The 26,551-nt window shown below is 52.4% G+C and overlaps 1 protein-coding gene across 1 annotated transcript in view; it reads left to right on the top strand.

The window, feature by feature from the left end:
- Disp3 (dispatched RND transporter family member 3) overlaps positions 1-24,189 on the top strand; it is a 48,689-nt gene extending 24,500 nt beyond the window's left edge. Inside the window, exons 4-21 of the mRNA XM_051171775.1 lie at positions 5,145-5,281; positions 5,997-6,131; positions 6,582-6,742; positions 7,820-7,959; positions 8,396-8,544; positions 8,722-8,883; positions 9,590-9,751; positions 11,573-11,686; positions 12,552-12,688; positions 13,967-14,151; positions 15,992-16,122; positions 16,220-16,392; positions 17,097-17,223; positions 17,675-17,820; positions 20,995-21,154; positions 21,864-21,977; positions 22,446-22,612; positions 23,650-24,189. Coding sequence (XP_051027732.1) covers positions 5,145-5,281; positions 5,997-6,131; positions 6,582-6,742; positions 7,820-7,959; positions 8,396-8,544; positions 8,722-8,883; positions 9,590-9,751; positions 11,573-11,686; positions 12,552-12,688; positions 13,967-14,151; positions 15,992-16,122; positions 16,220-16,392; positions 17,097-17,223; positions 17,675-17,820; positions 20,995-21,154; positions 21,864-21,977; positions 22,446-22,612; positions 23,650-24,012 — 2,863 coding nt within the window. The 3' untranslated portion in view covers positions 24,013-24,189. The remainder of the gene's footprint in view (positions 1-5,144; positions 5,282-5,996; positions 6,132-6,581; positions 6,743-7,819; positions 7,960-8,395; positions 8,545-8,721; positions 8,884-9,589; positions 9,752-11,572; positions 11,687-12,551; positions 12,689-13,966; positions 14,152-15,991; positions 16,123-16,219; positions 16,393-17,096; positions 17,224-17,674; positions 17,821-20,994; positions 21,155-21,863; positions 21,978-22,445; positions 22,613-23,649) is intronic.
- The last annotated feature ends 2,362 nt before the right edge of the window (positions 24,190-26,551 follow it).

Raw genomic sequence — 26,551 nt, 5'->3', positions numbered from 1 at the left:
AACACAAATTAACTAGCACGTATAGATAATTCACTTTTTAAGCTATTTTTAATTTAGAAAAAAAAAATAAAGGAAAGAAAGAAAGAAGTGTGGCTATTCTAACAGGTGTGTGGTAGCAATCCTGCTGTCTTTGCATTTTTCTAAGGAGTAATGATTTGGACACCTGTCCTCATGTTTCTAAAGGAGGAAGGACTTATTCAGCTCGTGTTTTCTGTCTTTGGCGTCTTCTGGCCCCGTTGGTTTGGGCCTGTGGTTTGGCAGAGCATCATGCTAGAAGCTCACGCCGCGGTGCTGGAAACTGAATGAGCGAGAGGCTCCCAAGCCTATTTGTCATTCATCCAGCTTCTTTGGTGAACCACTGATGAGGAGCGTGTGCCCACTTCAAAATATCATTTGTCTTCTTTGAGAATTTCATACATGTCTCTAATGTATTTGTCCACGTTCTCTCACTCCTCCCTTAACTCCTCCTAGGTCCTCTACCTCGACCCCTACACATAATCCCATTTTCATTATATAACCTAATGAGTCCAGTTTATGCTGCCCACATACTTAGTGGGACCGTCCACTGAGCACAGGAGACCTACCAGGGGCCACACGCTTAAAGACAACTGACTCCTCTCCCAGAAGCCGTCAGTGTCCATAGCTGCTTAGCCTGGGCTGGGCACTCAGGAGCCCATCCCATATTCCGAGGTGGAATGTTACTGGCTTGATCTTGTGTGGAATACACAGCTACTGTGAGTCCCAGAGTGTAGAGTCCTATCATGTGCAGAAGAAACGTCTCCCTTTGGTCCTCCTCCACCTCTAGTCTTGTCTAGAGGTGAGGAGGACCTCGCCTCACTGGAGAGATGGCTCAGCGGTTAAGAGCACTCGCCGATGCAGAGGCCCCGCATGGCAGCTCACAGCCATCTATAACTACAATTGCAGCGGCTCTGACCCCCTCTCTGGCTTCCATGGGCACTGCTCACTCATAGTATTCACACATACATATAGGCAAAACCATTCATACACATAAAGTCAAACTAAATCTTGTTGTAAGTCTTCCCACCCCCTTTCCCCATCTTCTCTGAGCCTTGGTGGTGTGTCCCGTTTGTGGCTGAGCACCCTACAAATGTTTGATCTCTGTGCTCTGGCCACGTGTGGGTTTCTATGCTAACAACTGCCCACGCGTCTCCATTTTTGACCGAGCTTTTCCATCTCGTACTATGACATTCATTTTGAGTTTGCTTTTGAGCACGGAGCGAGGTATGGACTGAGGCTTGCTATGTGTACACAGGCATCTGGTTAGCCCAGTGTCATTTATTGTATGGGCTCTTCTTTCTTTGCTGACTTGCCTTTGAGCCTTGGACAAAAACCGTCTCCATGTGCGTCTGTTTTTGAAATGTCTGTTCTGTTCCGCGGATCTGCATTTGAGAACTACACAGTTGTGATTATCATAACTTCATACCTGGGTTTTGTTTGTTTGTTTGTTTGTTTCCTTCTGTGCTAGGGATGGAGGCCACGGTGTTGTGCATGCTGGACAAAGCACCCTGCCTCAGTGATGCACACTGCCCTGCGCGCCTTGGTATCATTGTTAGTCTTGGTTGTTTTTGTTTGGTTGGTTGGTTTTTAGTTTAATTATTCTAGATATTTTGCGCTTCCAGATGAATTTTATAATCAGCTCATTTATTTCTTAAATAAATAGATAAATAAACAGTGTGACCTATGGTGGCACAAATCTGTAATTCCAAGATATCTGGGGGCGGGAGGGGGCAGCGGCAGGAGAATAATGGTCCAGCTTGTGTCTTTGAGGACCACCTGGATAATTCAACAAGACGCTGTCTCAAATTATTTAAAAAAAAAAAAAACTAGAAACAGCTGAGGCTGTTGCTCAGCGGTAGAGCAGTGCTCAGCACGCTGAAGGCCTCGGTTCAACCCCAAGTACAATGAGATAGAAAAATACTGGGTTCTCGAATGTGACCGACACCTTAAAAGGTTGCGTCTTTGGACCCATGAGCATGATGTGTCTATTGTAAATTTTCATTTTTTTATCTTAACATTCTTTTTTTTTTTTTTTTTGTGCTCCTGTAATAGTCTAATTTTAAATTTTATTCTCCAACTGTGAATTTAAAATTCCCTTTGTGTTCTGTGACCTTGTTACAGAAACAAAAACTTAGGGTTTTTGTTGTTGTTGCTTTGCTTTTTAGATTCTGTTGCGTTTTTCACACAGATAAGCATGGGTTATGCTGGTGGAGACAGAACTGCGCCTTCTTTTCCAGTACAGATATTTTTCCTTTCCTTGCCTGATTGCACTGGCTAGCACTTTCAGAGCCTAGTGCTGAACAGACACAATGGGAACTTCATTTATTCCTTCTGGAAACTTCATTTATTCCTTCTCATGAGTTGTTTCTTGTGCTCTTATTTTAATCCTATTTTTCTTTTCAGCCCTAACTCTTACTGCCTACTTTAGGACTTCCTTAACTATCACAGGATATCTTGGAGATGGTACCATATCGTAGAATCATAGCCCTTCTGTGCTTCCAGTGGCCTCTACGCTACTGGGGTCCGCCACCTGTAATGAACCCCACACAACTGTGTTGCTATTCGTAAGTGGCTGTTTTCGTTTGTAGAAATAAATGAAGGCATTGCATATCTTACGCGCGGCATTTCCATTTACAGTCGTTTTGTCTTTAGTGTAGATCCTCATCCTTTCTGCCAGAGGGGCCCCTTAGCATCTTCAGTAGTTTCAGTGTACCAGAGGTAATTTCAGGCTTGTATATCTGACAGAGTTTGATTTTTGCCTTAGCTTTTGAAATGTGTTTTTGCTGGGTATGGAATTCTGGGTTGTGCTCCTCCTGAGTGTCTGGAGACACTGCTCTGCCTTTTTTTTTTTTTTTTACTTTCATCATTTCAGACAAGAAATCTGCCATTATTGTCCCTTTTGTTCCACAGTATGTGACGCGTCTTTTTCCCCCTCTGTCAGTTTTTCTCTTGATGAGCGTGTCCGAGCAGTTCAGCTGCGATGTGCATTGCTGTCCCTTTGGCTGTTTGGTCTTTGGATCAACAGATTCGCAGTTTTCATCAAGCCTGAGGAATTTTCCGGCTCCCAGGAAAACTAGTAAACTGATTTTGTGAGGCGGTTGTGAGTACAGAAATGCCATCAAGGCGTGAGCCAGGAAACCACAGTGCCTGCTTTCTTTCTCATCTCAAGAGGATTGCCACCCTTTGTGTTCTGGTGTCCAGAGTCTTGTTTCGTGGGTTTTTTTTTTTTTCATATTTTAAAAGTTTTTTTTAGATTTGTTTTTATTTTATGTACATGCATGTTTTACCTGCATGCATATCTGGTGCACTAGGTGGGTGGTTATTGGATCCCCTGCAGCTGTGAACCAGCATATGGGTGCTGGAATCGAACCCAGGTACTCTGAAAGAGTGCTTTTAGGTGGCACACAACCATCTATAGTGAGATCCTGTGCCCTCTTCTGGTGTTTATTCAGGCAAAACACTATGTGCTTTAAAAAAAAAAAAAGATTTATTTATTTATTATTATATATACAATGCTCTGCCTGCATGTACACCTGCAGGCCAGAAAAGGGCATCAGATCACATTACAGATGGCTGTGAGCCACCATGTAGTTGCTGGGAATTGAACTCAGGACCTCTGGAGGAGCAGTCAGTGCCCTTAACCTCTGAGCCATCTCTCCAGCCTGCACTGTGCACTTAATAAATAAGTAACTATTTAAAAAATAAAATAAAATAAGGGGGCTGGAGAGATGGCTCAGAGGTTAAGAACCCTCTTCCAAAGGTCCTGAGTTCAATTCCCAGCAACCACATGGTGGCTCACAACCATCTATAAAGAGTGCTTTTAATCACTCGGCCATCTCTCCAGCCTCAGTTTCTCATATTTTGTGATTGCAGAGGTAAAGTCAGTCCTGATGTCAAGCTGCTGCTCCATCACGGCCAGAAACGTCACTCTTGCTTATATTTGAAAGCAGTTTGGGTGCAGGACAGGTGGCCCAGTGGCTAAGAGCATGTGGTACTCTTTCAGAGGACTCAGGTTCAAGTCCCAGCACCCACATCAGGTGGTTCACAGTCACCTGTACCTCCAGATCCTGGGGATCTGATACCTTCCATGAACCTCTGTGTGTATCCACACATACATGACACACACAGAGAAACACACAAATAAAATAAAAATAAATCTTAAAAAAATTGTTTGGGATGGCTGGGTGTGTACTTTTAATCCCAATATTCACAAGGCAGAGACACACAGATTTCTCTGAAGTCAAGTCCAGCCTGGAGTTCATAGTACCTTGCCAGCCAGCCAGGCTACCTAGTGAGACCCCCATCCCATCTCACCAACCATCCAACCAACAAACAGACGAAATGCAGTTTTGGGTTGGGGAGACTTCCCAGTGTTGAAGCATTTGTTGTCTGACTTTGAAGACCGAAGCTAGGATCCCCAGAACCCACATAGATGTCTAGTGAGTGTGGCAGTCCACTTGCAATTCCAAAGCTTGTAAAACGGAGATGGGGGCCCCAGAGCGAGCTGGTTAGCCAAACTAGTGGTGTCAGAGACCTCTGGGTTCAATTGAGTGCTCTGCCTCAGTGAACAAGATGGAGAGGAATCAAGGCAAGTGCATCTGCACACACATGTACACACGTACACACACACACATATGAACAGGTATGTACATACCACATACACACAAGAGAAAGACAGTTCGGTCATCTGGTTTCTTGTGGAAAATAACTTGTATTGAGCACACACAACGAACAGCAGTGTGGGGCTGGGATTGTCTGGTGCCGGTTTGATTGACTTTAGATTTCCGTGGACAGTTGAGAAGTGGAAGGCGACACAGGGGCTGATTGTCGCTGATTATTGTCTGCGTGGAATGGGAGTTCTCAACCTCAGCTGTTCATTGAATCACCTGAGAGACTGGGGGGCGGGGGCGGAAAAAGCCCTACTTGATTCATCTCCACCCAAGAAATTATGATTTAATTTGCCTGGCATCAGTCCTAGATATCAGGACTTTCGGAAGCTGGAATGATCCTAATGAGCAGGCAAGGTAAAGAGCTGCTGATGGAGGGCAGGACTCTGGCTCTCAAGTGCCCACAGGCATCTTCAATCCCTTCTTGTCTTTCCTTCCTCCACGGCCTTCCTCCGCCAGCAAAGTCCAGGTCCTCTACGGGGGGACAGACCTCTTCGACTATGAGGTGCGCAGGACCTTCAACAATGACATGCTCCTTGCCTTCATCAGCAGCAGCTGCATCGCCGCCCTGGTCTACATCCTCACCTCCTGCTCAGGTACGGCATCTCGGAAGGCTCACGGAACCAGCGCCTCCTCTCCCCGCAGCATGCACCAACCTGTTCAAGGATGCCAAAGTAGCCTCAAACCCATTGTTAGAGCAGGGCCGGATGGTCCTCAGGCACCATTGCAACTTTGTGTAGGGGGCATCTTGGATACTTTCAGACTGATGTGCATCATTCAGGAGCCTATTTTATATACGTCAGCTGCCCCTTTGCCATCACCTCCTCACATGCCTTGTATACAGTGGGCGCGTGCTCTTGCCCAAGTGGGCAGTGATAGAAAGCTGCACCGGACGTGATATGCACGCAGCAAATATTAACTGGGTGCTAGAGATATGCCGGATGTTCTGACTCACCGGGATCCGGTGCTGAACCAGACATAGGTCCCGCACCATGGAGCCTCTGGTCCCCTTTGGGTGACACACAGTATAAAACACTCACATTCTCTCCTTGTGTGTGAGGCCTGTAAGAAGCCCCACGCACCGCCTGACCTCAGACAATTTCATCTACCACACAGGCCATCTGGCCAGCCCCTTCTCTGGGAATGAAAGGCTTCAAATTCTGCAGATTGTCACCGCACATGACTGGGAGCAGACAGGACAGTGCAGGGGGCCCAGGGTGAGGGGCTGGGGTCAGCGTCACTGATGGGCGGGGAGGCCTGTATTCTGCGAGGATCCTCCCCACGGCCCCTTCTGCTCCTCGTCCTGCCCAGTGTTCCTGTCCTTCTTTGGGATTGCCAGCATCGGACTCAGCTGCCTGGTGGCACTCTTCCTCTACCATGTGGTCTTTGGCATCCAGTACTTGGGCATCCTCAACGGAGTGGCCGCCTTTGTGATCGTGGGCATTGGTGAGTTGTCTCCTAGCCATGACAGGGCACTCCCACTTGAGAACTCCGCCCCTTTCCCCAAGAAGGTATTCTGGGTAGTGATGAGAATGGTGAGAAGACAAGATGCTAGGCTTTGGAAGAGGGGTGGGTGGGACCAGAAAAACCTAATGGGTGGGGCTTTAACCCAGTCAGTGTGGCCAAGGAGTCTGGTAGGTGGGACTTGAGACTTTGTGGGTGGGGCTTAGAGACAGTGGGTGGGACCAAGGAGCATGGTAGGTAATTCTCGGAGTGGCTGGGTGAGAGAGACCAAGAAGGCTGGTGGGTGGAGCTTGACCTCAGAATGGAGCCAGTCAGATGGCCTACGTTAAGCCAGTGCTGAGCTACCTACCGCACTGTCCTGGCACCTGACCTCAGGCACACAGAAGCAGGACCTGAGCTGGGCTGCCCTCTGGCCGGGCCTCCTTCCTGCAGGTGTGGACGATGTCTTTGTGTTCATCAACACTTACCGCCAGGCCACCCACCTGGAGGACCCCCAACTGCGCATGATCCACACCATCCAGACAGCAGGCAAGGCCACCTTCTTCACCTCGCTGACCACTGCCGCTGCCTATGCAGCCAACGTCTTCTCCCAGGTGCGAAGTCTGCCCAAGGTCTTTGTCTTGGCTTCCCATCCGCCCACACACGGCTGGCTCCTGACCCCAGCACCTCCTCTCAAGGTGCTGTGACTCTGTAGACCATTTCTGTGACCAACCACCCACTCCAAAACCAACAAGTGGGACGGTTACAACGGCACAGTTAGTTTTCGGTGCTCATGAATAGGCACTCTGACTGTGCCCTGGGAGACGGGGCGTTTCTGAGGCTCTTTACCATCTGATCCTTACAACCCAAGATAAAAGTGGCGCCACCTCTGTTTCCTGAGTGCAGAGGCTGGGGTGCAGAAAGGTAAAGTGACTATCACGTGGTCACACAGCTGGCAAACCCGGTGAAGGCAGCTGTCTCCTCATTCCTGGCTTGATCTCATCCTGCCACTTGTCCCATTTTGTTTTCTTGTGCAGTCAGTCTGTCTGTCTGTCTCCCTCTCTCCTCTCCCTTCCTCTTTCTCTCTTTTCTCTCCTCTCCTCTCTCCTCCCCCTCCCCTCTCTCCCACTTCCACTCCCACATTCCTGAGTGGGGCTCTGTGTCTTAGGAGCACATCTTTGAGAGACTTTGTGACTTGGCTGAGTAGCTCATGTAAACCTCTCTGGGCCTCAGTTTGTCAATGGATTATTCAAGGGGCAGGGGTGAAGTGTTTTCACAAACTTCACGTCTGCCTGCTGATTGGCGAGGGTCTCTTCCAGTTGCCACAGCCCTGGTCAGGTGCCTGCGGGGTTTCTGGGGCTCCTGCCCCTGACTCCCTGCTTCTATTTTGGGGTACCAACCTTCCCTTCCTCTCCATCAACTTGCAGTCTGGCTCTGTGTGATGTGTTTTGGGTAGTGGCCACTACCAGATGCTTACTCTGGCCGTTCCCAGCTGGCTGTTGTAAACCAGAGCCTCTGCCTCAGTGGAGCAAGCACTGTCTCTACTGCTGTGTCCAGCACAACCCTCCAGGCCTAGTGCTGTTGTCCCCCCTTCAGTGTGGAGAGACCCAGCTCTCCGGTTGTCTCTGGCCATGGAGAGACACCCAAGCCTGACTGACCAGCATCCTATTCTCCCTGCCTCCTGGCTGCAGATCCCAGCTGTGCATGACTTTGGCTTGTTCATGTCCCTCATTGTGACGTGCTGCTGGTTGGCCGTGCTGTTCACCATGCCTGCGGCCCTGGGCCTCTGGAGCCTCTACATGGCACCTCTGGAGAGCTCCTGCCAGAGCAGGTGAGCGGCCTATACCCCTCACACCCTAAATAGCCACAACCTCCTGCCACCTCGATCCAAACCCTTTGGGGTTCTTCTGTGCGCCCAGTTCTAGGCTGGGCAGGGCACAGGGAAGAAGCAGATGTCTGGCTTACCCGCATCTTTAAAACCACTGTTTCCTTCAAGGACCTGAGGACCTGTGCCCTCTTACTGTGCATTTTATGCAGGACCCTAGCCTTGGGCATCATAGAGCAGCCTTCTTTCCTGTGACTCTTTGTGTCCCCAGAGGAAAAGTAGCAGCTGAGGGTAGGTGTCGCCAGAAGGAAGTCAGCGCTGGCTCCTGTAGTCATTGGTACCTTTCCTGAGAGGCAGGAGCAGCTGTGTGCTCCCTGGGCCCATGGGATTTCCTGGCCTTGTCCCATCCTCCTAGCCTCATGCCTGTCCATGCCCTCCATAGCTGCCACCAGAAATGCGGTCGCAAGAGCTCCTTGCATTTCCCTGGGGACCTGTTTGCAGCTCCAGAGCGGGCTGGGGGTGGCCCTGCCCAGGGCCCCCTACCCTACCTGGATGATGACATCCCTTTGCTGAACGTCGAGGATGAGCCAGGTAAGAGAGAGTTGGCAGGTCTGACTGGTGCTGGCCTCCACAGGGAGGTTCAAAGGTAGGGAGGCAGGCCAGAAGGCCTGTGGAGGCCCTCACCCGGCATGTGGGCTTCCCCAGTGCGGGTGTGGGCTGGGGCGGGTTATGGTTCAGGCTTTGACTGGCTGCCACTCTGCCTGGCAGTGTCTCTAGAACTGGGCGACGTATCGCTGGTCTCTGTGCCCTGTGAGGGTCTGCAGCCCACCGCCGATGGGAACGGCAGGAGCCAGCTCCTCGCCCAGCTGCAAGAGCTGTTACACTACTGGGTTTTGTGGGCAGCTGTCAAGAGCCGCTGGGTGATTGTAGGTGAGTGTGCCCCATTCCCTTCCTGAAGGCAGACACACACGCACACCCAGGGGTGGGGTAGGGGGTGGGAGCAGCACCAAGCACTGAGAGAGAAATAATTCTCAGAGGCCTGGGCGGGACCTCTTCTTTGCCTCCTCCGCCTCCTCAGCCACTGCCTACAAGCCGCCATGTGCCAGGCGAGGGAGCAGAGTACTCATGTTTGGCCCTACAGTAGACTAGCCTGGCTGAGTTTGAACCCAGAATGTATGTACCAGGCCTGGGTTCTGTCTCCCTAACACCCAAAAGAAATAAGGGTCTAGTTAGACAGCTATAAGGAGTGTGATACATATAAAGGTCTTGGCTTGGTGAGAGGCCTGCCAAAAGCTCGGCATACATGAGGCACCACCACCACCTTCAATAGCTCATCAGATCTACTGCAGTCAAACAGAAGTGCCTGCTTTCCAGGGACTGTCGGGGGCCGGGGGTGGGGGCAGGGGTGGGGGTGGGGTGGGGGCTCCGAGACACTAGCTAACCTTTGTGGAAGAGTGCCATCTTGTAGCTTACAACCAAGCCCCAGCAACTCCACAAACACGTAGCTATCCCCTCCCCGCCTCGGGTGGGGCTCTCTCCCTCCCACTCTTCTCCACACTGACTGAGGTTTTGTCAGGGTCGGGTGCCAGCTTCAGATCCTCCGTGGGCACCGTATCTCACGGCATCTTCCTCACAGGACTCTTCGTCTCCATCCTCATCCTGTCCCTGGTGTTTGCCAGCCGGCTCCGCCCCGCCAGCCGGGCCCCACTGCTCTTCCGGCCTGACACCAACATTCAGGTGCTACTGGACCTCAAGTACAACCTGAGTGCTGAGGGCATTTCCTGCATCACCTGCTCTGGTGAGCATCCCCACTGGCTGAGCCCGCCTCCTGTGGTACCTAAGCCCACTGTGGGCCTGAGAGATGAGAGACTGCAGAGATGCCATGAGCAGGAGGGACACACACCCTGGGCTCAGGGGGCTCCACATTACGGACAGGCGGGCGGGCATCAGGGACAAGCTATTACAATTGCAGATGGGAGCCTTTGTTGGGGGAGGAGGAGGTGCTCTGTGAGCATTAATATCCTGGGAGGCTGCCCTAAGGAAGTGTCTAAGCAGATACTTAAAGAATGAACATCATCAAACTAATAAAGCTGGGAAGGAAAAGAATAAGTCAGACCCAAAGGAGATGGGGGAGGGGGGAGCACGGGGCTGGGGGGGGGGGGAGGTGAGTCAGGCCAGGCTCCCAAGGGCAAGGAAGGAAGGCTCCAGGCTGAGGGCAGCGGTGGAGATGCTGAAGAGCACAGCCAAGTGTGAGGGGGTGGTTGTGGGAGCTGAGACCAGTCCTTTGATGGGACAAGCAGGGTTCTGGGGGGATTAGGGTTGGTGGACCAGATGGAGGTGGACAGGAGGCTGCCGCCTACTCTAGAAGAGTCATGGAGGAGCTGAAGAGTCACAGTTTTGGGAATGGTTTGATACCTGTTTGGACGATGACACACAGCAGGCATTGTGATAAACAAGATGGGAAGGCCTGGCTTTCCAGGTGTCTAGCAGGGAGAGTCAGGGGGCAGTGGAGCAAGGGTGGGCAAGTGTCAAACCGAGTTGGTAAAAAGGTAAAGGAGAGACTGCTTAACTGAACTGAATGCCTGCTGCTCAGGAGAGGAGCCCCGCCTGCCACTGCTGTAATCGCCTCCACTTAATTAGGGCATTGTTCCCATTAACCCAGCCTTGCCCTTGGTCCTGGCAGGAGCTGAATGCATGATAACAGACCGAGCTCTGACAGGTACCCAGAGGCTAGCTTTTCATAGCCAGCCCCACCTCAGCCCCCAGGTCCCCACCAGGGGTCAGAGCAGCTCTACAATCCTAACACACAGTCCCAGGGACCTCCTGCCTGTCCCCTGCCACCTCCACTTCCCAGCTGCACAGACACCAGAGCAGCCATGTGAAGGAAAGCCGCCTCAACCCCTGTACCCACTGTAAGCCACACTGAATCTCTTTCTAGGGAGACCTTTGGTGTGGCAGCAAAGAGGGCTATGATTTTTACAAAGGGGCAGCCTCTCCTGGACTCCCCTCACTTCTTGGTCCCCAAAACCACAGCTTTCCCCTCTGCTAGTGAGGTTAGTAACCCCAACCTCAGGATGGCTGTGAGGACTGCTATTTTAATGTGTGAAGTTTCTCTTAGTTTAAAAAAAAAGCTTGTTTTTTTATTTTTATTTTTAAATTTTATTTATGTAATCACTTTACAGTCCAATTCCAGCTCCTGTCCTCTTTTCCTCCCAGTCCCACTGCTAATATTATGTTATTATAATATAAATATTTAATATATTTACCACATTAATTTTAACATAAAATATAAACACTCTTTAAGAAGCTTTTTTAAAAAAAACACAACAGCAACAACTTTCGTCTGTAGTGCTGCAACAGAGCGTTTTATCCTCACCTGATAGAACTGGGAAATCGAGGCCCAGCAGGCACAAAGGGACATCGCCAGCATGTCATCCTCCAGATGGGAGGCACAATAAACATTTTATGTTTTCCTTGGTTCTGTTAAGTCTCCTTCAAACCACTGATATCACTCCCTCCAGCCTCTGGGCCCTTTACGGACCCTGGCCTGTCCTCCTTGCCCATCAAGTCACGGCCAAAGGGGCTCCCATGTCCCTGACTCAGTGTGGGGGCGGGGCAGGTCTGTTCCAGGAGAAACCCCACAGCCTGCAGAACAATATCAGGACATCGCTGGAGAAGAAGAAGCGAGGTTCCGGGGCTTCCTGGGCCAGCCGGCCTGAGGCCACTGCACAGGGTGAGTCCTCTCATGTCTGACTCTACATGGAAAGCAGGACATCCAGAACCTGTGTCCTTGGGTCATTTAAGGGGCAGCATATGGAAAATTCAGCACCCTCACCCACCATCTCAGCAACCCTCCTTGACTAGAACTCAAGGCTTCTTCTGCCTACTGCAGCCTTCGTGAGCCTGCCCTGGTCACCAAAGCCATCCTGAGAGTCAGTGTGGGGGTGTCCTGAACCTTGACTCTTGGCGTCTCCATTAAAAAGGGGATGTAGCCCCAGTGGACAATTATGTTTATCCCTGTCCCCAGCTGTTTCCACCATTGTCGTTAACAGACCTAGCCTACCTTTCACACCGTGTCCCGTTGATGGCAACCCTGCCCTGCTTCGTTGCTGGTATCTCCCACCATCGTTGGTGTGACTCCATGTGTGACCATTGCCACCTCCCACCGTCTTTGGCACTACCCCACCCTGTTATCCTCACCTGCCACCGTCAGTGTCACCACCCAGTCCCGTGACCATCGCTACCACCATCCCATCGTATGATCACCACCTCCTACCATCACTGCCACCATCCCATCCCATAACCATCACCTCCCACTGCTCATTCCTACTGTCCTGTGACCATCACCTCCTACCATCGCTGCCGCCATCCCATCACGAACATTACTTCTCACCATCATATCCCATAACCATCATCACATCTCCCTCCGCCGGCACCACCCCCACCCCATGACCATCTCCTCCCATCATTCTCACATAGAAAGGGACAGCATCACCTGAGGATGAGCCCTAGACGGGTGCTCGGCTCCTGGACCATCAGAACAAGGTGGGTTTCTGCCACATACCGAGGCTCCTCTTCCATCCCTTGCTTATCCCCAGAGTCCATGAGCACCGTGTACGTCTCCAAAGTGAAGAGCAAAGGCCATCCGGCTGTCTACAGGTTTTCCCTCAATGCCAGCCTACCTGCCCCCTGGCAAGCCGTGTCCCCTGGAGATGGAGAGGTGCCATCCTTCCAGGTGAGCCTAGGCTGTCATAAAGTCAGGCACTGAGGGGGTGGGGGGCTGTTGGTGCCGTACTGGTGGATACTGGCCATGTAGGCAGGGAGTAGGGCCCTTAAGGATGGAGATGCTCCAGGCACATGAGGACCAGCCCATAGCAGTCAGATGTGGGACAGGGTCTGCATCCACACAGACCTGTTTATATACAGGGGACCAGAGCTGTGCACCACCTGACAGCTGGAATGCAGTAACTGGCCACGCTGGCAGCTCAGAGTTCCTCCTGTAGCAAAGAGACATGCCCAGCAGACAGCGGCCTCTCATGGCCACATCCAGACTCGATGTCCCCTCGACGGGATCATTCGTGTTCCTTTAACCCTTCCCACCATCCAGGGGACTGTCACGGAACCTACCTGTTCATATTTGTCTCCTCCATCACAAATGTAACCCGTCCCCCCACAGCCCTGCCTGGCTTCCCTTCTCCCCTACCACTTCTCTCGCCCAATGGTCCCGTCTGACTGAATCTGGCTCAGCTGGAATCTGACACCGTCTCCACTGCCAACTCCTCAAGGGCAGGGCCTTGCCCATCCTGCCTAGGCTCAGTCCTTAGATCCAGGCACAGAACCTGTCCCGAGAAGCCACCTAGTATCCTAGTTTCATTTCTCTTGCTGTGATAAAATTACCCTCAATGAGAAGCAATTTAGGGGAGAAAGGGGTTATTTCAGCTTATAAATTCTAGGTTACAGTTCATCACTGGGGGGAAAAGCAAGGCAAGAACTTGGAACAGCTAAACAGATAGTCCCATCACACCACAGTAAAGAGCAGAGAGAAATGCATGCCTCGGTGCTCACTTGCTTGTTTGTACTCAGCTCTGTTTCTCTGTTCTTATACTGTTCTGCACACACACACACACACACACACACACACACGTCTAGGGAATGGTGCTGCCCACGGTGGGCTGGGCCTTCCCCAATCAGTTAACTTGAGACATCTCCCCCAGGCATGTCCACAGGCCAACCCAGTGTAGACAGTCCTTCAGAATTTAAACTCTCTTCCCAGTCACGTCAAGTTAGGGCTAGCCCACTGATTTCTGCTGGAAGGGAAATGAGGTTCGGAGAGAAAGGGAGCAAAGGGAGAGAGGAGGAGTTGCCTTTCGATTTCAGATCTAGGCCTCTGAGCTCTGGGAACCAGGGCAGGGTGGGAGACAGGTCAAGGAGGGAGGGGACAGACCTTGAGGCCGGGCAGGCCGAGGCAGCCTCCCCGAGTCACGTGTCTTGTCTCTGTCAACCCACTGCTTAGGTGTATAGAGCGCCTTTTGGTGACTTCACCAAGAAGCTGACCGCTTGTATGTCTACAGTAGGGCTGCTCCAGGCGGCGAGCCCCTCCCGCAAGTGGATGGTGACGGCCTTGGCCTGTGATGCCAAGAGGGGCTGGAAGTTTGACTTCAGCTTTTACGTGGCCACCAAGGAGCAACAGCATACGCGGTAAGAGCCGTGCAGATATGGTGCCCCGACCACTATACTATTGTTTCACTTTGCTTCTCTCTCCCCGCCCCCCCTTCTCTGAGGTGGGGAATGAGGGGGACACACTCTCCAGTTTGCCATTTTTCTGGTCAGCTCTGCAGGGTTACGATAGCCAACCCCTGGATTCACCTCAGGACCTTGGCATTCGTTCCCTGTACCCAGAGCATTCTCCTCCTGTCCTCCGGAGCCTTACTCCTCCAGATTCAAGCTTTTAGCCTAACGCCACAGAGTCCCTGCCCTGTCTGACATCACCCCTCTCAGACTCTCTGTGCAGCACCTGTGGCTGTTTCTGACCCAGTTGCCACCTGCAGTCATGTTGATCTCGCCTGCAGCCTGTCCAGTCCCTTTAGGGCACTCTGAGGAGTCATTCTGTCTTCACCCAGCACATCGTGTGGTGTCTGACACATGGCAGACATTCAGTAGGTCTCTTCTGACTGGATGAGTGTGTGCCACACTTCCTGTCCAAGGCTCTCACCCACTCCTAGTAAGCAGAGGGCTTCCTGGGCTTCCTGGACTGCTTCCCTGGACTGCTGGGGAGCGGCACAGGTTGTGTCTGTTGTAGTTGCTACTTCATACTCATGTCCACCCCATGGCACTCGGTGGGTGCCTCATTTTTTTCCTGAATAATGAGAGCTATGTTCTCCACCTCATGGAGTCCCAAGTCCCCAGGGCAGTCTTTTGTTTTGTTTTTTGTTTGTGTGTGTGTGTGTGTGTGTGTGTGTGTGTGTGTGTGTGTGTGTGTGTGTGTTTTGAGTCAGGGTTTCTCTGTGTAGCCTTAGCTGTCCTGGTCCTGGACTCACTTTGTAAACCAGGCTGGCCTCGAACTCACAGAGATCCGCCTGCCTCTGCCTCCCACGTGCTGAGATTAAAGGTGTGCGCCACCACCGCCCAGCTCCCAGCGCAGTCTTGTCCCAGGCTTTATACCCTTTTGTTATGAACACAACCTTATTTTTCAGGTAAGAAGTATCCACTATCCAAGTATCCAGCCAGTAATTTTACAAGCACCCAATGTGTACTGTGTGTCAGCATGCTAGGGGCAGGATGGGGTAGCGAGCACCTCCCTGGGAGATGGGCAGCTACCGAGTGGCAACAGCATCCTGGCAGACTAGTATCCATACCCAGGAACAACCCAGCCTCCATTCCAGGCCTACACTACGTGTGCTACCTGCAGACTGTGGTCTGACAAGGATCTGGCTTTGGGGCATCCAGCTCCCCACTCTACTTGGAGTAGGTGGTGAGGTGGCTCTAGCTGGGTCCTTTCCACCTGAGCATCCCTTGTCTCTGGGTGGACTGTCTGCTCCTGGGTTCTGAGGCTGGGATTGTTCTATATGCATAGCCATGGCCTGGGGCCTGGCATTTTCCTGGGTAAACTAGAAGAAACTAGAAGCCAATAGCAAACTCAAGGCTCCTTGACTCCTCAGGTTGCAGTGGCCCAATAGGCTGCTGTGGAGGATGCTAAGGCTGGCCCTAGGTTCTCCCTGAACTCTGGAGGACAGTTTTAAACAGGACACCTGTGCTTCCTCCCCTCTTGTGCCAGTGTGGGAGACCGAGAACCAGAGGGAAGGGGCTTGATCAGGGTCAGGTTGGCCATAACAGAGGAAGAACTAACCAGAAGCCTCCAGACCCCAGGCCTGGGGGAGCCCAGCTTGGTCCCCACCCTCCCTGGCCCCGGAAGTGGCCTCTTTTACCTTGCCCTGCCACGCCCTTTCCTGAACTTCCAAGCCCAGCCAGGGTGCCGCATCTCACCACCTCTGATTTTTCTTGGCCTTCCCAACTCAGCCTGGCCTCCCTGCCTCCACAGGAAGCTCTACTTTGCTCAGTCTCACAAGCCCCCCTTCCACGGGCGCCTGTGTGTGACGCCACCCGGGTGCTTGCTCAGCTCCAGCCCTGATGGGCCCACCAAAGGCTTCTTCTATGTGCCTAGTGACAAAGGTACTTGTGGGGGCACACCCCTGGGGGGGGATCGAGGGGAGGAGCCTCAGAAGCCTGGGCCCCACCCTCAGTGTTGGCTCTGAACCCCCTCCTGCAGTTCCCAAGGCCCGCATCTCTGCCACCTTTGGCTTCAATCCTTGTGTGAACACAGGCTGCGGGAAGCCAGCAGTGAGACCGCTGGTGGATACAGGGGCCATGGTCTTCGTGGTCTTCGGCATCGTCGGCATCAACCGCACCCAGCAGATGGACAACCACGTTATCGGGGACCCGGTATGGCCACTTTGGGCAGATATGGAAGGGCCCCAGCTGTGACAGAAACTTGAAAACAGTCACATGTGTATGGCCTGCCAGGCCAGCTCTTCACATGCATTCTTGACTTCTACACAGCTCCTCCAGCCCACAGGCCTCTGGGGGAGCATTGTTCCCCCTGGAGGGCTGAGCAGAAATGATTGAGAGTTACTCAGGAGTATGGGTACATTTGGGGACCCACCCTGGCTGCCGTCCTCTAGGGTGGGGTCTGTATGTTGACATCGCTGACCATGAATAACTGAAAGGCCTGACAAGTGTACTTACAATGTCACTATAGGTGGTCATTTGGGTTGGGCACAGGCATGAAAAGAAGAAGGTGATGTCTGTCTTTCTGCATGGATACTGTCCACATTCAGAGTGGGGGTGGGAGCCTGAGGAAGGAACAGGCAGGCAAGATAGAGCTGGCTGGGAGCAAAGGAGTCCACTAAGTCCAGCTGAGAGAGAGAACAGAAAACGGGGGGATACAGGGTGAGCTATTACTGGATCAGAGGCACCAAAGGGGCAGAGCAAAGGGAATTGTGGGTGTCCACGTGAGAGTGTGACATGCTGGTAACACAGAAAAGGGGGGGGGTGCTGCAGGGTCTGTCCCCACAGTGGGGAAGGGGGGCCTGGGATTGAGTCTGCAACTCACTGAGTGCCTGGGCCGGTGTGTCTCCTTGGGAAAGGGCAGCGTCGTCTACGACAGCAGCTTTGACCTCTTCAAAGAAATCGGGCACCTGTGTCGCCTCTGCAAGGCCATCGCGGGCAACTCGGAGCTGGTGAAGCCAGGCGGGGCCCAGTGCTTGCCATCAGGTATGTGTGGTTAAGGCTGGGGAGGCTGTGAGGCCATGGTCCACATGATACAGCTTGATAGTGCGTGCCTAGCGTTTGGGTGTCTGTGCTGGAGTGTGCCCATACAGCGCTCACAGCTCTGTACAGATGTTTTCCCAGAAATGCACAGGCTTAAAAGTGAATGCTGCAGGGGCGTACTGGCTCAACATATAGGAGTACCTCCAGGGGGCGCTCTTCCAAAATTGAGGGCAAGGCATGTGGCTGGTCCGAGGACTACCTGACTTCAGTGCCTGGCCCCACAATATTACTTTCCACCTCAGTGGCAAGTATGGGTTGTAGGTCTCTCAATGACACTGTTCCATGTTTGCAACCACTTTGGAAGCTTGAGAGGCAGGTGAGTGTGCACGCCCAGGTGTGATGTGTGGGATTGGCTGCTTTTCCTGCCACAACCTCCTCCTGCATCTCCCTACAGGGTACAGCATCTCTTCCTTCCTGCAAATGTTGCACCCTGAGTGCAAGGAGCTGCCTGAGCCCAACCTGCTGCCAGGGCAGCTATCCCATGGGGCAGTGGGTGTCAAGGAGGGCCGTGTACAGTGGATCTCCATGGCCTTCGAGTCGGTGAGACCGGGGGCCCTGCCTAGTGTGATCACCTTAAACATATGTCCCTTCCACTCCTGTCTCTCAGCCCAGACCAGAGAAAGTTGCCCAGGCGTTGGTCTGAGGTACAAAGCTAGTAATTGTCATTGGTAAGCACCGCCCACCCTCATTTGACTACACATCATCATCTTTTCTACCACACAGACGAAACCATCTGTGGGGATAAAGGGAGACCAGGAACCCCCCCCCACACACACACACACTGTCATCTTTATGTTCCCTGGATCTGCCAAGGGAGGTGTATAGGAACATGTATAGACAGACACACACACAGTCGCATCACCCGACCTGGCCTCCCGAGACCTGGCACTCCAGTATCTCGGGCTTGACAAGGTATCTGCTGACTCCATTGCAGACCAGGAATCTGATCTTTACCTGGCCCTGGTGTGATTGGATGACGTTATAGATCAGATCCCAGTTTCCTCTGGCCCCTTATTCTCCACCTACAAAACAGGGCTTAAATAAGCCTTCCCCTAGCTGAGTGATGGCAGCTTTAATACCAGCACCCCGGAGACAGAGGCAGACACATCTCTGAGTGTCTGAGTTTAAGGCTAGCCTGGACAACAGAGTGAGCTCCAGGACAGCCAGGGTTACACAGAGAAACCCTATCTCAAAAGGGGGGCTGGGGCTGGAGACATGGTTCAGCAGGTAAGAGCACTGGCTGCTCTTTCAGAGGTTCTAAGTTCAATTCCCAGCACCCACATGGTGGCTCACAACCATCTATAATGGTAGTCTCATAGGATCAGATGGCCTCTTCTGGTGTACAGGTAGATAAAATATCCACATACATAAAATAAATAAATCTTTAAAAATAATTTAAGCCTTTCCCTGCCCACTTTGGATGTTACAGAGACACAGCCCCACAAGAAATAACACACTTCGCAGGGAGTGTCAAAAATAAGACCAGGTGAAAAGTGGGAGGGAGCACCTGTCCCTCAGGCCCCTCGTGTGGTCTCCCATGGTCAGTGTTACTACAAACCACAAAGTCTCTGATGCAGATCATGTGACTGGAGAGCCCTAACCCAGTGAGAAGAATCCCAGGCTGATACAAGGTCTGAGTCAAAGTTCCAGGCAGGATGTTCCTTCTTTACTTTTGGTAAAACATTGTAAAAAAAAAAAAAAAAACTTAGTGTCTGTATTGGTTGGCTTTTTGTTGTTGATGCCAAAGGGAGGGAGGGAAGGAGGGAGGGAGGAAGGAAAGAAGGAAGGAAGGAAGGAGGGAGGGAGGGAGGGAAGAAGGGAGGGAGGGAACTTACAAAAGAAAAGATTTATCTGGCTCACGACTTCAAATCGTTTAGTTCACCATGAATGCATATATGCTTGTATTTGTCCACTCTTTAAGATATGATTATTATTATTATTAATTTATTATTATTATTATGTTTGTATAGGTGTTTTGCCAGCATGTATGCCTGTACACCACATATATTCAGTGCCCACAGGGGCCAGAAGAGGGCATTAGATGCCCTGGAACTGTAGTTACAGATGGTTGTGACCCACTTTGTGGGTGCTGGGAATAAAGCCCAGCTCCTCCGCAAGAGCAGCCAGTGCTCTTAACCACTCAGCCATCTCTCCAGCTCCTCGCCTCTATGCTCTTTCTTACACAGCTCAAACCTCTCCCCCCAGATGCTGGTGCCACCCCCAGTGAGTAGGTTTTATCTCAGTTAATACAGTCAAGATAATCCTCCCATGGATGAGCCTCCAGGCCCACCTGACGCAGGCAGCTCCTGAGAGCTTCTTGTCAGGTGGCTATAGATTACTTCAGATTGACAATTACAGTTGCCCATCACAGGGACATAGACAAGACGTAGATAACGCTTTGGGGTTTGTTGTTGTTGTTTTGGTTTTTTGCCAGACCATAATATGAATGGACTCTGGTCTAATTCCCTAATCGTTTGCTCCCATCTGAATCTTCAAGCACACAGTCTTTACTGTCCACATTCCTTTCTGCTTTCTGGTCTTCCAAAATCCCAAAAAAATGGCCTGTATATATATCCAGAGATGTGCCTCATCCAATCCTCGGTGACTCTAAATCCTGTCAAAGTGACAGTAGAGTTTGGCCATCCCGCCATTTTAGCCATTTTTGTGGCATTAAAAACATTGGCAACTGGGCATGGTGACACCTTTAACCCCAGCACTTGGAAGGCAGCAGAGGCAAGTAGATTTCTGTGAGTACAAGGCCAGCCCAGTCTATGTAGGGAATTCCTAGCCAGCCAGGGCCTCATGGTGAGACCCTGTCTCAAGAAAAAGGAAAAGTACATTGTCACTGTTGGACTGTCACTGCTATCATCCATCTGTAAAACTTTAATGGATCCTCTGTTCCCATTAAGCACCACGTCCCTACCCTTCCCCCCAGCCCTTGGCAACCTCCATTCTACTTTCTGTGTTTAACTACACTAAATATATCATATAAATGGAATCATACAGACTTGTCCTTTTCATGGGCATGATGTCCTTCAAGGTCCCTCCACATTGCAGCCTGTGGTGGGCTGCCTTCCTTCTTTCAGACTGATGCACCACAGCCACCTTGAAACCAGAGATGTCCTTGATCATCTCAACCATCCACCAGGGCAGCCCCTTCCAACTGACCCTTAGTGCACGGGCGCACAGGCACACACGCACATACGCATGCACACACTCGTGCACACACATCTGTGCATGCACATGCTGAAGCGGCTTCATAGCACAAACAGAACTGGGTCCTCCTTAGGGCTGTGCACAGTGAGTTAGCAGGCTGCCTAAGGCCTGGTGTGCGTGCACCCTCAGCTAAGACGCAAGCATCTGACAAGATGTGCTGAGAGCTGTGAGGAAGTATGGGGGGGGGGTGTGGGAGGGGTGCTCTGTTCTTGAGAGCCCAGAGGAGGCCCATCTTGAGCAGAGAAAGCTTCTCAGAGGAGATGGACCCTAGCTAGTCTTAGGATCATGTGGAGAGGCTTCCTGAATAGGCAGATGGTGGCACAAGGGGGCATGGAAGGGTCTAAGAGTATTATAATTGGTCCTGAGCTCCTGGCCATGGATGGGGCATGGCTCAGCACCCACATCCTCACAGGACACCCTCCCCGGGTGGCCACTGAGTAGCTGTCCCTAGGATGAGCAAGAAGACCCATTAGTCTCACCAGCCTGTGTCCCCTGCAGACCACATACAAGGGCAAGTCCTCCTTCCAGACCTATTCGGACTATCTGCGTTGGGAGAGCTTCCTCCGGCAGCAGCTACAGACCTTCCCCGAGGGCTCAGCCCTGCGACGGGGCTTCCAGACCTGTGAACACTGGAAGCAAATCTTCATGGAGATCATAGGTGGGTGGGAGGCCAACCCTCCCCCAGGCCAGGTGGTGTGTAGCCACACAGGGGCTGCTACCCACCCACGTCCAGGACATGGGGTGGCCTGTCTATACTACTCTTCTGTTAACCCGAGTCCTGGCTCAGAACCCCCATGGAAGCACGATGCAGCCACGAGGCTGCTGATGAGAGGCCAGAGTGTGGATCCTCCCCTGCTGGTGACAGCTGTCCATGTGTGATCTTAAATTTAGCCACCCAGAAAGTAACATTCAGGCCAGCAAGGCAGCTCAGTAGATCAAAGCACTTGCTATGCAAGCCTGATGGTCTGAGTCAATCCCCAAGCCCCATGGTGGAAGAGGAGAACTGATGGCACAAAGCCCTCTGGCCTGTATACGTGTGCTGTAGCACATGGGCACACGCGCGCGCGCGCGCGCGCGCACACACACACACACACAGAGTAATAATTTTAAAAGTGTGTCATGGCCCTTCCTAGGGGCCACTCCTTCTCTGGGGGCCTGTTTAACTCCTTAAACTCCAAATAAAATTCACCCATGGGCAAACCTTGCTGCCCTGGAGAGAGACTCTGGGAAGCCCCACACCCCAGGGTGGCCAAGCTGGCTGTGACTGCCCCTTTGTACAACCCTGGTAACTTCTGTATTGGGGGCAAGGGGAGCTGCAGTCTCTTCCCCCGGCAGCCCCTTGAGTCCCCCTCTCTCCTACCTTGCAGGGGTACAGAGTGCCCTGTATGGCCTGGTCCTCTCCCTGCTCATCTGCGTGGCTGCGGTGGCCGTGTTCACCACCCACGTCCTGCTCTTGTTGCCTGTACTTCTGAGTATCCTAGGTATGTGTGCCAGGGTGACGGTACACCAGAAACTAGATCAGCCAGGGTGCATGGTGGGAGGCAACGGGCCAGGTGTGGGTATTGTGGCTATGGAACAGTGGGCCAAGCTGGTACAAGTGGGACCAGGTAAGGGATGCTCAGGTCCTCAAAGCTCCACGTTCCACTGAGCCTCTGGCCATCGAGTCTTAGCAAAGGCCTGGTCGCCATTCTCACCCATACAAAATAAAAGACCCTTGGCTTGGCATTATGTGACCGTGACACACAGAAATGGCGCGTCTGTGTCAGTGGAGCCAAGGTATCTCTCTGCAGCATCATTTAGATGAGTGGCACGTTGTGTACCTGCCTCCTTCCTCATCCCTTCCCTTCCCTCTGACACTGACCACCATCATCTCTCCTGACTCAAGATGTTCCCAGGACCACACAGTCAGGAAAAGGTCTAAGCTGTCACCCTTGCTGTCCCTCTAACAGGCATCGTCTGCCTCGTGGTGACCATCATGTACTGGAGTGGCTGGGAGATGGGTGCGGTGGAAGCAATCTCCCTCTCCATCCTGGTTGGCTCCTCTGTGGATTATTGTGTCCATCTGGTAGAAGGCTACTTGCTGGCTGGGGAGAACCTACCCCCACACCAGGCTGAGGTAAGCAGTCCTGGTGTGCCTGACTCCTGACTCACCTCCCACTTTGGGGCAATGGGAGGGCCCATAAGGACAGATGGACATCCCGTACTGACAGTATAAGCAAGCTGCGTCCTTGGAGCTCTTCCCAAGACTTCAGTGTCTCCACCAGCAGCTGCAGTGCATGGGGTGTGTTTCCGGTCATGAGACCACAGCCCTGCAGCCCTCCAATGGTGTAGCGACAGCCAAAGCTTACTGTAGACCTAAAGGAGGGGGTTGGGATCAGAGTTGTTCTAGTTAAATGTCTATTGCTGTGATAACGTACCCCCGACAAAAAGCACTTTAGAGGAAGACGGGTTGGTGTGACTCCTAATTCCACTTTATAGACCATCATTATGGGCAGGTCGGAGCAGAAACTCAAGACATCAGTCACTTACTTCTTCAGTCTAGAGCAGAAAGAAAATGAATGCATGCTCTCTCTTGCTTGCTTGTGCTTGACTTGTCCACCACTCCACAGTTCAGGATCCCCCTGCCTGGGGAATGGTGCCACCCACGGTAGGGCCACCTGTTCCCACACCTGTTAGCAATCCCCCACAGCCCAACCCAATGTAGATAATCCCTCCTTAAGATTATCCCTCCAGGTAATTCCAGGCCGTGTCAAGTTGACAACTAAAGCTTACTGCCCTCCGTTTTGTTTTTTCCCTGGTTTAAAGTAAAGGCTGATTAAATGGTGACAAAAAAAAATTAAGTCAGCTGTGCTTTTAATTCCGTTTTTTGGTTAAAAGAACGGAATAACTCCAATCAGATCCCCCATTTTTGAGGACTCACTCCGCATACCCTCCTGGCCTACATCCTGTGTGCATGGGATGGGAACAAGTCTAAGGCAACAGTGTGTGCTCACATGCTCCAAAGTCAAGCCCCAGGTCTGTTGTCCACAGTGTGCTCAGCCTCTCTCTCTCTCTCTCTCTCTCTCTTTCTCTCTCTCTCTCTCTCTCCCTCCCTCCCTCCCTCCTCCCCCGCCTCTCTCTCTCTCTTCCCCCATCCCACTCCCGCCTCTTTAGGATGCCAGCTCTCAGCGCCAATGGAGGACACTGGAGGCTGTTCGGCATGTTGGTGTGGCCATTGTGTCCAGTGCCCTCACCACTGTCATCGCCACCGTCCCACTCTTCTTCTGCATCATCGCCCCATTTGCCAAGTTCGGGAAGATCGTGGCCCTCAACACAGGAGTGTCCATCCTCTATACACTAACCGTCAGCACCGCCCTGCTTGGCATCATGGCCCCCGGCTCCTTCACCCGGACCAGGACTTCCTTCCTCAAGGCCCTGGGTGCTGTGTTGCTGGCAGGGGCCTTAGGGCTGGGTGCCTGCCTTGTGCTCCTGCGCAGTGGCTACAAGATCCCCCTGCCCAGCGGGGCCATGCTATAGCCCCGTGCTTGTGTTCTGACTTGTGCACCTTGCGCTGCAGCAGGGGATGCAGGGATCTGAGACTCAAAGGATCTCCGTTTTCTGTCCCAGTTCCAACTAGGTCCACTCACAGGCTTCGCGGAACTGAGACCCAGAGCTGTGTGGGCCACTCCACCTTCATCACAGCTCAGACTAGGAGTGAAGTCAGACACCCCCATACCATGTGGGCTACAGCTTCCCCACTGAGGTCTGCCTGGCCATGGAAGATGTTAGCCCTCCTCCCGTACCTGGTCACCATCAAGCGGGTGGCTTCCTACCAGGGCCTCCTGTCACGTTGCTTCGGTGTTCACGACATGCTTTGGGTGGACGTTTCAGGACTCCCACTCTAGAGATGTGGAAACAGGTACCCGGAGGCAGGAACTGCCCTGTGGCTGGATCAGGGCAGAGCCAGAGTTGCCTCAGAGCAGAGGCCTCCCTAGGCCTTTGCAGGAAGAGCACAGCAGATCCAGGATTGGTGGGGGGCGGGGGCCACACCCTAAGCCACGCCTCCTCAGCTTTATGCATCAGTGCTTTGGTGACCCTGTGTCTGGGCCAGCAGAGACAGAAGCGCTTCCTGGAATCATGCATGTCCCAGCCCCGGACCCAGCCTCCGGGGAGCCTCAAAATCCCTCCCTGGAGTTCTGGCCATCCTCACAGATCCAAACCTTATCTCCCCCACCTGACTGAGAACGTGTGGTGGGGTGCTGCACACATGGGGAGGAGCTGGCTGTGCCTGCCGCCTGCTCGCGGCAGATGGTTCCCATTAAAGTGAGACGAAGCTGCAGACCGCTGCTATTAACACAAGCATTTTCAGCCTCGCTGGCTCCATCATGTTCTTAATATTGAGAGGACTAAGTGTTGGCACGCGCGGCCTAACACAGAGGGTGGCACTGGACCTGGACAGTCGCGGAAGTGGGTAGAGGGTGTCCACTACAGAGATAGGAGCTCTCTGGGCTCAGTGTGAGGCTGAGGCCTCCTGGTGGGAACTGGGTGGGGCTCAGGAGAAGTTTGTGCCTTTACGGGGGGGCCATCCAGCCCCACAGTTGGGCATTTCTGAAAGCCTGGTGTGAAAGCCACTGGCCTACTTCCTGGGCATAGATACTGTGCCCCTTGGGGTCTTATAAATCTGGGCAGAGACTGCACCACGACAGGTCCCTGAGGGTGAGAAAGGAATCCAGGGTGGTCTACACACCAGCTCACCTGGTCACTCATAGATACTGAAGGGAGGGCTGGGATGCATGACAGATACCACTGTGTCCTTGCCTAGTGTATGCCTGGCGTGGTGAGGTGTCCAGTGTTTGTTGAGGAATTGTCAAACCTTGGGGCCCACCATCCACAGTGAAGAAATGAAGCCATCACGGGTACTGGCTGGCATGTAACACGACAGACGCTCGCTCTTCTTGGAGTTGGGTATTTGTTTCCTGAGGAGCCGTGATGGCACCACAGATGTCTGCCGCAGAGAGGACCCTCAGCTCTGATAGCAGGCCTGTTCCCTCTGGGAGTCCAAAGAGAGGATTTGGTTCAGGCCTTGCTGGCTGTTAGACATCTGCTGGCCTCCGTGTGCCTATCATGCCATGCCCTCATCCCTCACTAAGAGGGACATCTGTCATGCTGGAGGTGACCCCAGCCTAATGATGTAGTCTTAATTTGGTTGGCTGCAGAGACCCCCCAATAAGATCATGTCCATGGGGACTAGGCATTAGGACCACGGCATACCTGGGGACAGGGTCATCACATACAGGAGTCACCTTTTTTCTTTATTTTTTGGGAGGAGGGAGTGGGCAGCTCAAAGCTGGGTTTTTCTGTGTAGCCTTGGCTGTCCTGCAACTCCCTCTGTAGACCAGTTTGACCTGAAACTCAGAGCTCCATCTGCCTCTGCCTCCCAAGTGCTGGAACTAAACTCGTGCACTGCGCGCGCGCGCACACACACACACACACACACACACACACACCTTGTTCTTTCTTTTGTTCTTTCTTCCTCCTTCCCTCCCTCCCTCCTTCCCTCCCTCCCTCCCTTCCTTTTCTTTCTTTTTTTGTTGGTTCAGTGAGCTTTACTGATGGTATTCAAGAGAGTAGGGCTCCCTTGGCCCCTGCCATTATTCTGTAGGTCTGGCATGGAAAGTGTGAAGGAGATGCTCAGTGTCGGGGACTGAGTTGGGACAGGGACTCCTCAGCAGCCCTGTTCTTAACCCCAATGTGTCTGTCATGGGCCTGGCATGCCACCTGGAGAGAGCTGCCAAGTATAATGACAGCAAGAGGGCTGTGAAGCCGGCATCCATCCGAGGGCCCACTAAGGGGCATCCTGGGCTACACGGAGGAGTCCCCTCTTTCTCCAATCATCAGGTGTAGATGAGTTCAAGGGAGCCAAAGCCTGAGAGGTGGGTTTTCCTGGATCCTGAGCCTGACATGGAGCAAAAATGTGTCCCCAAATCATATTCTCAACCATCGAGGCACAAAACCTCTCGCAAAGGCAGATGGTGTTAGTAGGGGATTGGAAGCGGTAGTTAGACCACGGGGTTTG

Source organism: Acomys russatus, chromosome 29 (genome assembly GCF_903995435.1).
Source record: "Acomys russatus chromosome 29, mAcoRus1.1, whole genome shotgun sequence".
NCBI classification, from domain to species: Eukaryota; Metazoa; Chordata; class Mammalia; order Rodentia; family Muridae; genus Acomys; species Acomys russatus.
Note: the sequence above shows the minus strand (reverse complement) of the source record. Positions and strands in the feature narration are given on the sequence as shown.